The sequence below is a fragment of the Hippocampus guttulatus genome, chromosome 1 (assembly GCF_054856545.1).
Source record: "Hippocampus guttulatus isolate MCC_2025c chromosome 1, RoL_Hgut_1.0, whole genome shotgun sequence".
NCBI classification, from domain to species: Eukaryota; Metazoa; Chordata; class Actinopteri; order Syngnathiformes; family Syngnathidae; genus Hippocampus; species Hippocampus guttulatus.
Window position 1 is genome coordinate 9,401,674 of NC_141261.1, and position 16,160 is coordinate 9,417,833.

Below are 16,160 nucleotides of genomic sequence, written 5' to 3' on the forward strand. Positions count from 1 at the left end.
AGCTAGTAGGTCAGGCGCCTGTGGAAGCACAGAATGAACTGCGCTAGGCACCCAGCTGGCAAGTTATCCCTCCAATTGGATAAATGTGAACCTTGCGCATACTTTTAGCTGCTTAAATCCTTTAATGGGCCAGATGCGCATTGTTGAACTGCCTGAAGGGATGATAGCTTCGCATTGCAAAACAAACACAAACATGACATGAGACCATGAAAATATAGAATTGTTTCACTACGAACAGACTCTGGAATGACCTTTGAATGAATACAGTTTCAACACAACAACATAATAGATTTGATGGCATTGGAACTGATACAGTCTGACCGCAGTAACTTGATATTTCATTTTAATAGCATGAATTAATGTTTCTTTTTTTTTTTTATAGTTTGACATGGTGGCAAGCATCTTTTCTGCACACATCAATTTGACCAAATTCACACCAACGTTATGACCACTTTGACAACAACTGAATTTAATATTCTTTTTATACAAAGAATGTTCAGTTTTGTTCTATTTATAGCTCTCTGTGCTTTTTCATATTGAGAGCTGGGTCTGATGTTTTGGTTACCTGAACTGGTTCCATGCCGTACAATATAATGAGGCCATTGTTAAATGACAACTTCTCTGACCGTCATTGTCTTTGGAAGGATATTTAATATTTGTTACAGCTCCCGTTTTGGAAATCATTCTATCTACTGTGGCGCATCAAAAGTTATTTCAAATGTCCACAGGGTACATCGTGTACACTTCCCTCATTCCCCAAGTCACTTTCTCACAGGGACATGCGCACACGCTTTTTAACGCACACTTCATTTTGTTGGTGACACACAGAGAGGGGAGTTTTAGGAGTCCGAAAAGACAAACAGCACCAAAGGGGAAGGGGGAAGTGTGTAGAGGAGTAAGATGATGCGAAGAGTGATAGGAGAAGCAGATCAGGATCAGAGCAATCAAGCTGGCTAATCCTAGTTGGGAGCCAGAAGACGCACACGTGCGCGCTCGCACACACACACAGCGCACCACCGTGGCACAGTGACATTTCTAGTTAAGGTTGCATAACCAGTCTCCCCCCGCCACTCTAATCCTACTTGTATAACCAGACATTCATTGCAGTTATATAAGCTCTCTCTCGCTTCATCTCGTCCCTCTCGTCCTCCATTACTTTTGTACACACACACACACACACACACATGCGCGCGTCTCTTCTTCATGTGGTGCGCTCACAGGCTGCCAGCTTGTGTAATACCAATCATTTGATGTTCTTTTTATTCTTCCGAATTAAATAGGGATGTTGGTCTTGTAGCCACACAAACAATCGCCCCCATATATCACCGCGCACGCACACACGTGCAACAACTTCATCAGGAGTCACTTAGGTCGTCCCCTTTGTATCGACTAGTGCTCATCAGAAAACGGACATCGAACTATTTGAGCTACTTCTCTAAAGCCCTTTATTTCGACAGATGCATTTATTTGTTTTGAACCAGGGGTGTCAAACTGGTTTTCATCATGGACCACATTAGAGTTATGAGTGACCTCAGTGGGCTTGTTGTACCGGTGAAACCACATAGTGTAAATGAATAATCGCTAGAGGTGTAACGGTATGCCAAAAATGTGTTGGGTACGTACCTTTGAGTTTTACAGTCATGGTTTGCTACAGTAAAGGCACAAAATGCAAAATTGCATCCGCGGTCCGTGACGATTGATCACTCTGATTAGATGTTAGCTAATTAATATAATTTATCATAATCGCTTAGTTCATATGTTCTGTGTGGTACCACTCACATACTTCGCGGATTTTCGTTTATCACGGGTGGTTTTGGTTCCCATTAACTGCGATAAACAAGGGATTACTGTATTTCAATCTCCATATACTTGCACTATTCACACGTGTTTAGCTAACAATCGTAAAAGGATCATATTGACCATGAGCAAAATCTAATGAATTTAAAAAAAAATGCTCCTTCACAGATAAATCCCGTGCTAACTCTTTTTAATGCAATTTCCAGCTAGATTGCAGTGAGATGTTCTTCCTTTCCTAACGCCTCAGCTCCCTCTTCTGCGTAGGTGCGATTAATCTGAGCCAGAGTGAGGACGACACGATCAGCAGAGACTCCGCCCACCATGATATAGAGCGTGAGCAAAGTGGCATGCACTTCAACGACGACTTCAATCGTCCGGATGATCAAGGACGGGTGCTGGTCAACTTGAACCATCCCACAACAGACACGGACATTTTCCTCTCACCTCAGCTGGCACGAGCAGTCAAACCTCACCAGGTACCGACTGACTCCCTCATTTGATTTTTGAATTCTAATTAGAAAATCCTAATTTAGGTTTGTGCCATTCATCTCAGATTGGCGGAATTCGTTTCCTATACGACAACCTGGTGGAGTCGGTGGAGCGTTTCGGCAGCAGCAGCGGGTTCGGCTGCATCCTGGCCCACAGCATGGGCCTGGGCAAAACGCTCCAGGTCATCTCCTTCATTGACGTTCTCTTCAGATATACGAAGGCCCACACCGTGCTCGCCATTGTCCCTGTAAGCACCTCCTGCAATCACCTTTAAATATTGAATTAAGAAATAGATGAACTGAGGCTTAGCACGTCTACCAAACAGTTCTGAGTTTCAGGGTTCAAATCCTTCTCGTGTGGAGTTTAAATGTTCGTCCGATGCTTGTGTTCCCACCTTCCAAAAACATGCTTGTTAGTTTCATTGAAGGCTCTTAACTCATTCAGTACCAGCCAATTCCGGACCAAGTCTGAAAAGACGTTTAAAAACGTCTTTGGGAGTGAATGAGTTACTTGTCTGTCCGTAGGCATGAATGTGAGTGTGAATGTTTGTCTGTTACTGGCTGACAACCGGTCTGAGGTGTACCCCGTCACCCACCCAAAGTCAACTAGGACAGACTCTTGTCTCCTGTGAGCCTAATGAGGACAAGCGATATTGATAAATAGTGTGGGGAACTTTTAAAAAATAAAGCCTAGAATAAAATGACAATATGTATATGTAAAACATAAATGTTCACAATATGATTTTCAAAGCCGTAAGCCACACTAACATGTTAAAAAAAAAGAAAAATGAATGTATTCATATTTTTGGAGAGGCATTTAAAAATTTTGGGACCCTCAATGCCGATGTCGGCGTGAACTATCCATCCATCCATTTTCCGAACAGTTTAATGCGAATGAAAAATAGATTAATCGAGTTTCATGTTCTCACATTTCTTCAAAGGGTGTTGGAGCATAACCCCCCCCCCATGACCCCCCCCCCCCTCCAAAAAAAATTATTTAAAGCCCTTTGGAAGAAACAAAAGCTGCACCGAATGTTATAAAACAACCTTGCATGGTTTCTCCCGCAGGTGAACACATTGCAGAACTGGCTGGCAGAGTTTAACATGTGGGTCCCAAAGGCCGGGGACTTGCCACCTGATAGCGACCATCGTCTGGTGAGGCCTCGCAACTTCAAGGTTCACATCCTCAATGATGAACACAAGTGAGTCACGGAGGCATGGAGCCCAAGTGCAAAATGTGAAAGAAAAACATGTCATGGCTTACCTTTCTGCTCTTGTCTTACTTACTTACACACACACACACACACACACACCCAAATGCCAGTGCATACATAAGTGAGGATTTATTTATTTATTTGTTTATTTTGAACAGCCGAACCTTTGACCTGCCATTTGGTGCTACCACACTGTACAGCTATTTCCATTGTGTGTGTATGCAGGCGTGTGCTCACATATTCTGTATGTGTGTGTGTATGGAAAGGGGAGTTGAAGGATCACTTTTGCGTGCAGTATGCCACATTTATTTCCATTACCTTTAACTTTTGGTGCCCGTTTGTGACATTTTAAAGCAAAAAAAAAAAAAAACCAAGAACAAGTCCAATATTTTCTGTGTGAAGTAATCCTTTTCTCCGTGCTTCCTTTTCTCCGTGCCAGAAACACAACATCCAGGGCCAAGGTGGTAGAGAACTGGGCCCAGGATGGAGGTGTTCTGCTCATGGGCTATGAGATGTACCGCCTCTTGTCACTCAAGAAGAACTTTGTGTCTGGGCGGAAGAAGAAGAGCAAGAAAACCGCGGGGCCCGTCGCAAACGACCTGGATGAGGAGAACCGGCAACAGAAATTGCTCATAGGTAGGGGAGATGAAAGCAAGACGAGATGAAGAAGTGGAATAAAACATGATTTTAAATAGATAATTATGCTCCTCCAGGTATCGAGAGAGCCTTGGCCAGGCCTGGTCCTGATGTGGTGATTTGTGATGAGGGCCATCGCATTAAAAACTGCCACGCCAGCACCTCTCAGGCCCTGAAGAACATCCAAACCAAGCGCCGCGTGGTCTTGACAGGATATCCACTCCAGAACAACCTGATAGAGTACTGGTGCATGGTTGACTTTGTTCGGCCTAACTTCCTTGGTAAATCAATTCTTTTGTGATCTAGGTTTTTTTTTTTTTTTTTTTTTTTTTGCTTTTTACGGTGGATCCTCAAAATGTGTCATTTTGTTTTGTTTTTCAAAGTGTATATGATTATGTTTCAGGTTCAAGGCAAGAATTCAGTAACATGTTTGAGCGTCCCATTCTGAATGGCCAGTGCGTGGACAGCACACCGCAGGACATGCTGTTAATGAAGTACCGGAGCCACGTGCTGCACAGCATGCTGGAAGGCTTCGTACAGAGGTGAGACCGCTGCCTGACTTCTCTCACGAGCGGCATGAGATTTGTCAAACTCACTGAATAAATACAAACACAGAGAGAGAGAGCAGACCTTGGTATAATAATTCTCTAAATGCAAAATCTGCGTATAAATAATGAAGCCCATAATAAATGCATCAAGAGAATTATTATTATATATATTTTTTTAACTCGAAAATTATTTTTTTTAAACTGATAAGCTGCCAATAAGTGTTTTCAATGGAAAACTGGGCTTGGCTATTGTCCGAAAAATTCCCCAGAAATATTCTAAGATTTTTTTAAATATTGGAAAAAAAATCTCCAAACAGGTGAATCCGCCAGTGCCAAACTGTGAGTACGTAATACCATCAAAAATGAGCGAATGTTAGGCGGGATTCACTGTGATCATCTCCAACTGAGCATGACTTTTAACTTTTATTTATTTGTTTTTTTGTTTTTTTTTAATGAGATCATCAATGTGCTGGTATCAAAATGAATCCAGTTTAAGATAATAACACAAACAACCCCCTTCGTCTGAGCTGCAATAAGTTAGAGTAGCCTTAAAAAAAATTTTAATTAAGTGATTCTCAAATGATGTTTGTTTGTTTTTTTTACATTTATTTACCAAATGAACATATTCTGACTCTTGTGTTCTAGACGAGGCCATGATGTACTGAAGGAGCAGCTGCCCTCTAAGGAGGAGCATGTAATCCTGGTGCGTTTGTCTCCACTCCAGAGGGCGCTCTACACGGAGTTCATGAACCGCTTCAAAGAGGCGGGAAACACCGGCTGGCTCAGCCTCAACCCGCTCAAAGCCTTCTGCGTATGCTGCAAGGTGAGACAAAAGACATTTCAAAGGCTCAGTTTAAACTGCCTGGACACCAAAGGCGCTTGAGCTAGGAACTTTTGAAGGATAGCTGTGTGGTTGGACCACAGGAACTACTGGATACAAATTTTTAAGAGGTACTCTGTCAGGACCAGAAGAAGACCATGTAGGGGTTGTACTTTAGAGAGTTCCAAGAACTCTGGAGACTGTGTCTTCAGTGCAACACATATCTGATCGGAACATTTTAGTTCCCAGTAACTGCAGAATCCAAGAAATTAATGTTGATGAAACTTTGGGTTGCAACCTTTTATGCTGGCGTTGTCTGTTATGAATTATTCTTAATGGTGGGAATGAATAGTGAGTGTACTGTAGTAAAATGGGTCATTTGAATTGTATACTTAGGGATCAATCTCAAAATATATCAGATCACATGTAATCAAATTAGAATCTATTTTCCCTGAGGAAAAAAATGGTGTGTACAGTCAATAACCCGTGCTTGTCCAATGAAGTCGTTTCACGATGTGGTTTTTCCTCCCCTCCTTTTTAAGATTTGGAACCATCCAGATGTGCTCTATGAGGCCTTACAGAAGGAAAACTTGGCCAGTGACCAGGACTTGGACCTTGACGACATCACCTCAGCTGCACCTACGCGATGTCCCGCTGCAGCCAATCAGAAGCCAAAGCCTCTGGAAAACCCCAACCCAATTGGGGGAATGAGTCTCACCCATTTGCAGGAGAGGGCCAATCAGGTCATCACATATGAATGGGTACGTGTGAAAGGGGGCATCAGATTTGTTTTCGTTTTGTGATGTTTGTTTGGTTTTTTTCTTTGAACCACATTTTTAATAGCAATTTTTAATATCAATTATTAGTCAACAGTCTCAAACTTGGGTCTTAAACTGGACAGTGATTTGAAATTGGACTGGCAAATTGGTGCCGTTGTTAAATCCAGCTTCTTTCATTTTAGGCAGCTGGCTAAAGTAAAACCTCTCCTTTCTCATGAGCACTTTGAAACTATAATTCATGCCTTTGTCACATCCCGGCTGGATTACTGTAATGCACTTTAGTTTGGAGTCAGCCAATCCTCCATTAAGCATCTCCAGTTGGTCCAGAATGCTGCTGCTCGCCTCTTGACTGGTACTCGTAAGAGGGAGCACATCACTCCTACTCTGGCATCCCTTCACTGGCTCCCTCTACATTTTAGAGTTCTTTTAAAGAACTCTACTCTACTCTTACTTGTTTTCAAATCTTTAAATGGGCTCGCTCCACCTTACTTGTCTGAGCTCCTCCACCCCTACACACCTGCCCGGTGCCTCAGGTCTGCGGACCAGACCTTATTAGAGGTGCCAAGAACTAAGCGGGGGTCAGAGGGGACCGAGCCTTTTCCGTTGCTGGTCCCTCTCTTTGGAATGACCTCCCACTGAACATTCAGCAAGCCTCCTTGCTGCCCATCTTTAAAACTCATCTCAATCAGGCTAACGGCAACATATTTTTTAAAAAGTCGTCGTCGTTAAGCTAACAACACTGTAATATGCGATTCCGCTTCTGCGCTTCCATAGGCCAAGGACATAATGTGTGATTACAAGCCCGGCATTCTGGAGAACTCTGCAAAAATGGTTCTGCTGTTCCACCTGATTGAGGAGAGCGTCACAAAGGGAGATAAACTTCTTGTTTTCAGGTAAAAGGCTGAAAAGAATATACAGTATCAGTGACTGGTTCATTTTGTTGCCAGGATTTTGTCCTTGTCACTGCTTTTCTCGACTTTTATTTGGAGTCCCATTTTCCCATCTTATGACAGTCTTTTATTTCCGTATCCTGCAGTCAGAGTTTGTCGACTCTCACTGTGATTGAGAATTTCCTGGCTAAGAGGCCAGTCCCGCGTTCTCCCAACACCTCCAGCAGAGACGCAGCCAGCCAGAACTGGGTCCGAAATCTCAACTATTACAGTGAGTGGTGGCGTTTTAATACGACTTGCTCGGTGTGTATGACTTCTCAGTTAAGATGTACTCGAAGAGTGGACGGTTTGTTTTGAATGAAAGAGTGATGTTTCACTCAAGAGGTGTAGAAAGTACATTTTGATTACAAGAAAGAATTATGGCTAGTATATGCCAATGTTGCACGTCAATCTTAATGTATTGACGTTTGCGACGATGTCCTCGGTCTGGCACTAGCAATGAACACTGCCACCTGCTGGTTCTTTACAGGAATGTAGTTTCTAGGCAGGGCTTTCACGATTTGAATTTAACCTCTCAAAATAAATGATTACGGTAGTCACTTTTTGTCATTTTGAAAGGCAAGTCAAAGTGAACATATATTAGCGTTTCTCACTCTTTAACGGCTGCAGATCGTGTGTAATAAAGGCCGAACAATCGTAATTCACATCCCCTCGTCCAAATTTGTCATCCAGATTATTTATTTATTCATCTCACAAAGATATCAAATGTAAAAACACAGATTTATCTTACGTTTGTCTATACCATGTGTCCAGTTTTGTTCGGAGTTTGTGCAAACTGTAACAAGCCAAGGATATGTTTACATTGAGAATGACTGGCATGAATAAATGTTACAGTAAATAATGTTATATTAGTTGTCTTACATCTCTGTTCTGGCTGTGTGGTGTTTTGAAGGACTGGATGGAAGTACAACCCCCTCAGAGCGAGAAAGATTAATTAACCAATTCAACGATCCCAACAACACCTCAGCGTGGGTCTTCCTGTTGTCAACCAGGTAACACACAGACACAATCACTTGTATACCCACAGTGATGCTATGATGGAATGTTAAGGTCGGAATAACTGGACTGCGCACCTTTGCGGGGTTTCAGGGCCGGTTGTCTGGGTGTGAACTTGATCGGAGCGAACCGTGTGGTGGTTTTTGATGCCTCGTGGAACCCATGCCATGACGCCCAGGCCGTTTGCCGTGTCTACCGCTATGGTCAGAGGAAGCAGTGTTACATCTACAGGCTGGTGTGTGATTTCACGCTTGAGAAGAAAATCTATGACCGCCAGATCTCCAAACAGGGCATGTCCGGTGAGTGCGCTACTGTGTACACAGTCAGTAATAAGCGTCATGTAATGTGCTAGTGGTTTTTTTTTTGTTTGTTTTTTCCATTATTTTAACTGGTCCTTTTGCATCATTCAGACCGGGTGGTGGATGATCTGAACCCTGTGCTGACCTTCACCAAGAGAGAGATGGAATCTCTTCTTCACTTTGCCGAAGAAGAGCCAGAGCCCCGCCAAGTACAGCAGCTGCATCCTCGGGACAGCATGGATTGCGTCCTCGGGAAGGCATTGTGCCTCTTTCCACACCTCATCACCAAGGTAAATGAACAGAGATTAATGCCACTTTCCTCATCTACTTGCCTAAATCATTCATTTTGACTATTTATGTTTTTTTTTTTCTCCCATGTCATGATGCTGGCCCCTTCGGCTTCATCCTTAGTTAAACAGATCATTAAATTCTACCCCTGATATGAATTTATTTATATAATGTCATCGGTATTTAGTTCAGTTTTGTGTGTTTTAAAAAAAAAAAAACAACAACAACAGACAGCATGTCTCACCTCCCCTTCTTTAATTCATTGCAGCAACCGTTCCCCCACGAGTCTCTGCTCCTGGACCGCAGAGAGCTGAAGTTGAGCACCGCTGAGAAGAAGGCTGCAAAAAAAGGTTACGAGGAAGAGAAGAGGGCATCTGTGCCATACACTCGCCCTTCCTATGCTCACTACTACCCAGCCAGTGACCAGAGCCTCACCAACATCCCCGCCTTCAGCCAGAGAAACTGGTTTGTAATTCAGAATATTCGTAACTGATTAAGAAACTGCCTGAGGATCAGAGTGGCTCTGAGTCTAAAGGATATCATGTAGTTTCAACTCGCGTCTCTGGCGCAGTAAATGTAATTTTTATTTATTTATTATTATTTTATTTATTTTGGTAAAGAAAAATTATCTAAATAATTTATTGAATTGATTTTGAAATAAATGCATCAGTATTGTGTTTGGATTTTGAACTAAAAATGAACTCATCATCATCTGGTTAAATGAATTAAATCCATCGAAACTATTCTCAGGCGACCACTGATCACTGAGGACAAAATGTCGGCCAATGTCCGACCGATCCAGGCCGCTCCAGTTCCCGCCGTACCTGGCCAGGTATCTGTAGGCCCGGCTCCGACTTCCAAAGACTCATCGGCGTCTAGCCTCGGAGGTTTTCCTGTCAACTGCTTGCAAAAAGCCGGAGTGTTTGTACAGAAAATCATCACCACCACAGGTAGGCAACACGTACTGTGGCTGATTTTTCTATTCAATTTCTTCCGATTCTACGCCTGTTGCAGCCCATTCTCAAAGAACTAGACAGGAGGTTATGCAATGATTACCTCCTTTTTGGGTTAGTCGGCGTCTTGTCTTAGATGAAAACTACTATTAAAAACTTTGAGCGATACAGCATGACCACTGTGCTATTTTTGATCCGCCCTAGCAGAGGTCTGCTCTTCATTGAGTGCCACTATAGTTTTTCCTCCACGAAAAGCACATTTTCACAAATACTGCATATTGTTTCTCTTTTAGATATGGTGATTCCAGGCGCCAACAGCTCAACAGATGTCAAAGCCAGAATTACTGCAGGAGAGAGCATCCATGTCATTCGAGGCACCAAAGGTAAACCTCATGATTTCAGTTTTGGTACTTGAGGCTTATATTTGGTTTGAGTCTTGCCAAATCAGAATCCCGTCAACTTCAATGTCATCTGGTTTCTGGATTTTAGGAACCTACATCAGGACATCAGATGGACGAATATTTGCTATCAGAGCAGCTAACAAACCTAACATGTCAGATGAGAATGCTGCAATACCACACAAAGGTTAGAAGACTTATCTGACATGTAATAACTCTAATCATGCATTTCTAACATGTTCCTTCTTTTTAGGCATTGAGAGCTTAGTTTTAGCCATTCTCTAATTGACTAAACAGATGTCACATTTTTGTTGTTTTCGATTCAAATGTGCTGATTTTTCTTTAGAGCCCCAAGACGAGCAGCCAACAACCGGAAGCAACAGTTGTCCATCACCTGACCAACAGCAGCCAGTCACGCCCAAGAATTTGCCCCGCTCCCTTTCCCCCGACAGCCCAGAGATAATCAGTGAGTTGCAGCGCTACACCGCACGCAAGGGAAGCCAGCCGGAAAGGGAGGACGGGAGCAAAGTGGACAATCCGCATTCAGCGAAACTGGCCCAAAGCAACAGTGGCAGCGGAAATGTGCGCCACCCTGAAGCCAAAAGAGCGAATGTCATCCAGCACAATAAGGATGCCACAGCTGCACAAGACTTGAGAATAAGCTCCAAGCGCAAAGCCTCCAACCCGTTGTGGGATGAGAAGCCGAGAAAGCAGCAGGCTGCTGGCAAACACTTCGCACCTTCTTTAGCCTCCCACGGTTTACCCTACGCCGGTGGCTACGGCCTCCCTCAGGCCTTCAACCCCGCCGTGCTGGGTGGCTCACTGGGACACCCGCTCTACATGGGGGCAGGCTTGCCTTTCTTCCACCCTTCTCATAGTGCGCTAGGTGATCCGAGTTTCATGCCGGAGCTGTTTGGTTTAGGCACAGTCCCCACCTCCTCCTCATCCTCTGCACTGTCCACTTCTACTGCCGCTGATGTTTCCTCTTCCTCATCGCAGCCCTCCTCTACATCAAACGCTTCCAATTTGGCTCCAGGCACCCTGCCGCCCTTCATGCTGAGCCCAAGCCTATCAGGCATGGCAGGGATGCTGCCACCAAGCTTTGCCTTCTCTTATAGTCAATCTCTGGCGGGCTTGTATCGGGGGTCAATGCTCCCTGGTGGGCTTCCCGGTCCAGCGGCCACTCCTGGTCCAGCTGGAGCAAGCTTTCTCTCACAATACACTTCAACCGCTGGCTCCAGCTCCTCCTCCTCCTCATCGTCCCCTTCATCCTTTTCACCATCTGCGCACTCTGAAGACCAGAAGCCCAGAGCAATTGTCAATCGCAGCAATGTCAGCAGTCCCAGCAGCTTGGATGACAACGAGGAGGTAATTTAAGTGAACAGCCAATGAAAACCATGATGCTTGGTTGGATTTGTTCGGAATAGGATCTTTCCAATGAGGGACAACAAACATGGCGTCGTATGAATGACATCACGTCTCCTGTTTGTGCCGACTGCATCGACTCAAATGTCTTGATGCTGAATCTCTCAAGTTAGAACCTGTGGACAATCTTTTTACAGGACAGAAGAAAATTGAAATCAGAAAGTTTTGGGGCGTCTGCCTTTGAAATGTAACAATCACTGGACAAAAATAGCCTGCAGTGACTGAAATGGCCTCTTGATGTTCGTCATGTAGAGAAAACTAAATGGCACATTTGCCAGGGGAAAAAAAATCATTCGGTATGCTAACCGGTAGCAAGGGTTATTATGCCTGTATCAGTCTGGTTATTACTGTATGTCTGTATCAGTCAGTAGGGGTGGGTCTAATAGTATATTGAAGAATTTCATTGATTGTTTGAATGATCATCATGTCCTGAACATGTTGAGGGCGAATGGAGTGAACTACTAGACTGCGGCCAGCAGAGGCACTGTTGGTTCAGCCTCAACCAGATTTTTGGTGTTTAAAGAGGTGGAGCTTGACATCACATCCACACAGACCTGCTATGGTTGAACTCTCAGGAGCAGCATTATTCTGCCTAATAAGTGGCTGCAGGAAAGGAAGAATTCAGAATGTTTAGAGAGAGAAATACTCTCTTTCTGTTACAAACTTGCCCATCCGTACCGTAGTTTGTCACATCCACTCTTGCTACTGAATATTTTTTTCTCACACATTTTAAATAGTCCCCCCACGAATCTGCAGCGAAGTGTTGATTAGGCGGACAACAATCCTCTTCTGCTCTTGCCGACAACAAGAGCAAATGTTAATTCCACAGCTTGAAAGGTGATTTTCAGCGGGAATTTTTAAAATTGCCGAAAATGACTAGTTATAAAGCAAATTAATTTACTCATGAAGTAAGACTTATTTTAGGAAATTATCTACAAAACCAAAACACTGTGGAAAATTGTGGTCATTAAAAAAAATTGGTATCAGTCTCTGACAGATTTATTGAATAATAATTGATTTTATTTTGGTTACTGATAAAGTGCATAACACATAACCAAACTATGGGTTTGAGGCAGAACAAGTGATATTAAAGCAAAGATTTATAGTGCAAACTAGCCACTTGGCCCGGATATTGTAAACATACTGCATATAGTATTATCATAAATGTAATTTAACCACAGAGACGGTTTTTTATGGTTGCCCCCCCCCCCCCCCCACACACACACAGTCATTTATGACGTGTGACAATAACTTGACGTCATATTTAGTAGACGTTTCCGTTACCTGACATCATCCTTACTGGAGGTTTAAGTGAAATGAAGAGACGGGAAAGCATTGTCTCATTTCCCAATAATGTACAATAATAATTCCAACACCTCCAGCATCGCTCATCTGTCGATATAAGATAATAGAATGCATGCGTGTTACATCACAGACGCGTTCAGTTAACATTAGAGGACGCGTTTGAGTTGTAATGTGAACCTAACCCGCAGGGTGAACGTAGCCTGTCTGACCGCGACATCTAGCGGCTGGGATGAAAGCTACATTTAAATGTGACGCATGATTCCTCCTTATTTCCGCGAACAGCTTAATTTCCGCGGAGAACTTTGAAATCCGCAACGAATTCCGCGACCGCGGATGCCTGCGGGGACTATTTAAAGAAAGCAGAAAACTTTTTGAAGCATTTTGAACTCCTCTGTCAGGCGAGGGGCAGTGTGTCTTTCTTGTAAGGAAATATAACGACAGGATGATGAGATAAAACTGTTAAAAACCTTATAACTCGCAACAGAATGTATGCTTAATCAATTGCCTTCAAACTAGGCCTTTATAAAAGACTCCTCCCACTGAGGCATGTGACATGGCATGACATTTTGTGTGTATTTTATCTTTGCCTAAAAACAGCCATGAGAAAATGAGCAAAAACTGTGCTCTCTTTGTAGCGGGGAAACAACCACCAACAGAAAATGCCTTTTACCGCTTCACTTTCTGAATGTGAACTGTGAGAGAGGAGATGCAAAGAGAGTTAAAATCTCACCCACAGTCTTACTGTAGCCTAGTGACAAATGATGCAAAACACTCGAGCCTATATACTGTATTTGTACATGCCAACAGGAATCAAGGCGACTACACCTGAGTTTCAGTTTTAGTGTTGTTGTCAGTGTACGTTTGTTGTCAGTTGAAATGTGTAAGAAAAGGAAAAAAATGGTTTGTTGATATTCCACCTTTTACTCTACTCAGTGTTAATTGCACCTCATTCATTTGACTTGAGGTCTTTAATGAAAACATTCTGGGTGAAAGCTTTGCCAAAAACAGCACATCTACAACCTCAGTCATCGAGGATTGTGTCTTAAGTGACCAAAAATAAAAAAATACTGTTTCCTCAAATAATGGCTACCCCTCTGGCATTAACTGTAATTATTGCTGTTCATAGATGTGGTTGCTCACTCTCAGAAAGGATTAAGCGTGCTGTGTGTATAATGCTAACCAAAAGAAAAGCACTTAAGAAGCACATGAACTGTCTGCAGTTTTTTCGCATGTCTAATATATAAGGGTACTGATAATGTGTACAATTATTCCCAAAATCATTTTGTACAAACAAAGAAAGGCATACCTGCAGTTCAGTAAACAAACACCCCTGGCTGCTATTTGTGGAAACACCCTAAAAGAATATCCTGAACAGGTCCATCTTGTCAATTTGACTGTGCGGTTAGCACAGCACTACACTTTAAAATTAGAGACACTTATGAGTAGACAAAGCAAAAATAAAAAACTCCATTTCATGACCAAGCCCCCTTTTTGAGCTGCAATCCAGACGCTAATGCATTTGACCCCAGTGTAATCACATGTGCTCTGACACCATGCTTATGTGACAATGTCGAAGTGAGAGCTTTCAAAACTATCCTCTCGTTTGTCATACAAAACAAACTCTTCACATCCGTAAGCAGAGAATAATTGTGAAAGAATTGTTTTGTGCTTTATTCTGAAATTATGAGTTTACCTGTTTCATTTTTTGCTTGGACAATGTTTGAATTTACCAAGGTTATTTATTACAATGAATATTTATTCATTTGTATACTTTTTAATATCTTTTGTATTTTTTTTTTTTGTACGGTCACATAAGTTTTGTTGTTACTAAAACTGGAAAAAGCATTTGGTTTCTCCTGGGGGGGGAAAATGACGCTGTGTTCCAGATCATATTTCAAATGCAGCTTTTCCATGTGCGAACCAACCAATCGGTAATAACCAGGAGAGTGTGGAGAGAAAGTTTGAATAATTATCTCCTATGACAGTTAGACAAATCATCTCTCAAATTATGTTATTTTGCATAATTAGTCATCCGTCTGATCTTGCGTTGACTGTCATTTAAGGTGAAACCTTTTCTATATTTGACGACAGATGCTTTCATGAAAGGTCTGAAGTAAATGTCTTCTCACAATTGGATATCACAATAATAGGAGACATTTAATTGCATCACACATAAGCACAACCCACAGTTCATTGTTTAGAAAGAATCCTTATCTTGTGATTTCTATTTTTGTTTTGTATCAGAAATGATTGATGGCAAAATGTTTGGATGTCAGTTGCTGTACCAACTGACTTTTATTTTACAATGTTTTCAACTTGAGTGTGCTTATTTATTTAAATGAATCAAAGAAGTCCAATGGGCAGAGCTGTCTGCCTGAACTCCATTCACAGTGAGAAGATTGAAACTGCTGTTCTGGAGCACTGACGAAAGTCAAACTCTGATGTGTAGTGAATCTGTGGATTGAGTGTATGACCTTAAATTACATTACTCTTGTGTAGGCGAGTTCTTTGTTCATTTGTTTTCAGAAGTTTGACAATAAAAGAATTGTGTTCCAAATGTTACTTTCTCATTTTCTTTGCATTGACAAACAAATGTGCCCCCCGCCCCCCCCCCCCCACTTTAATACTATACACAAAGTAAATATATTTAATATAATAACATAACAATATTTTGGTCCTGGATTTTGCATATAAAATACCATTTGAGAATGGCACAAAACTGCCGAACAGCAAACTAATTGTAATTTTAAATAAATATTTTTCTGCTGTTTTTTTTCATGTGAATGAACTGCCTCAAAATGTGTATATCTGTGTATATCCTGCATCTCATTCCAAAGATGCAAAAAAATATGAGACAGACTCATGTAGCACCCAAGCCATATCTTGCCAGGCAGTGCTGAATGGTGATTTTACAATTTGAACCGAATTTGCACATTACCAAAAAAATTACATGTTTTAAAATATTTTGTACTTACCGTGATCCCTCCCACCCCCATTTCCCACAAAAAAAATCTGACCAGGAAAAGTGCATTGCCACGCCCCCTTGACGTCAGATTCGCGAAGTCGACGAATAAAACTTTAGTCTGACGTCACTTGACAATGTCCCCCATGGAAACACAGACCATAAATTACACAACATAATTTACAAGATTATAAACATATATTTATCTATTTTATTTATTGTTACATAAAATGAGGACGTCATTCACATGAGGTGAAATGCCTGGAAGATATGGTATTCCTTTATTTTTATGAATTAAGAAA

At 42.1% G+C, this 16,160-nt stretch overlaps 1 protein-coding gene across 1 annotated transcript in view; it reads left to right on the top strand.

Moving 5' to 3' along the window:
- Positions 1 to 15,453, top strand: part of LOC147210299 (helicase ARIP4-like) — a 40,786-nt gene extending 25,333 nt beyond the window's left edge. Inside the window, exons 5-22 of the mRNA XM_086108151.1 lie at positions 2,062 to 2,273; positions 2,351 to 2,533; positions 3,354 to 3,487; positions 3,939 to 4,135; positions 4,213 to 4,416; positions 4,539 to 4,677; positions 5,329 to 5,506; positions 6,046 to 6,264; positions 7,057 to 7,175; positions 7,319 to 7,443; positions 8,125 to 8,224; positions 8,322 to 8,527; positions 8,639 to 8,817; positions 9,084 to 9,280; positions 9,566 to 9,765; positions 10,062 to 10,151; positions 10,258 to 10,353; positions 10,513 to 15,453. Of these exons, the coding sequence (XP_085964277.1) occupies positions 2,062 to 2,273; positions 2,351 to 2,533; positions 3,354 to 3,487; positions 3,939 to 4,135; positions 4,213 to 4,416; positions 4,539 to 4,677; positions 5,329 to 5,506; positions 6,046 to 6,264; positions 7,057 to 7,175; positions 7,319 to 7,443; positions 8,125 to 8,224; positions 8,322 to 8,527; positions 8,639 to 8,817; positions 9,084 to 9,280; positions 9,566 to 9,765; positions 10,062 to 10,151; positions 10,258 to 10,353; positions 10,513 to 11,543 (3,809 nt within the window). The 3' untranslated portion in view covers positions 11,544 to 15,453. The remainder of the gene's footprint in view (positions 1 to 2,061; positions 2,274 to 2,350; positions 2,534 to 3,353; positions 3,488 to 3,938; positions 4,136 to 4,212; positions 4,417 to 4,538; positions 4,678 to 5,328; positions 5,507 to 6,045; positions 6,265 to 7,056; positions 7,176 to 7,318; positions 7,444 to 8,124; positions 8,225 to 8,321; positions 8,528 to 8,638; positions 8,818 to 9,083; positions 9,281 to 9,565; positions 9,766 to 10,061; positions 10,152 to 10,257; positions 10,354 to 10,512) is intronic.
- The last annotated feature ends 707 nt before the right edge of the window (positions 15,454 to 16,160 follow it).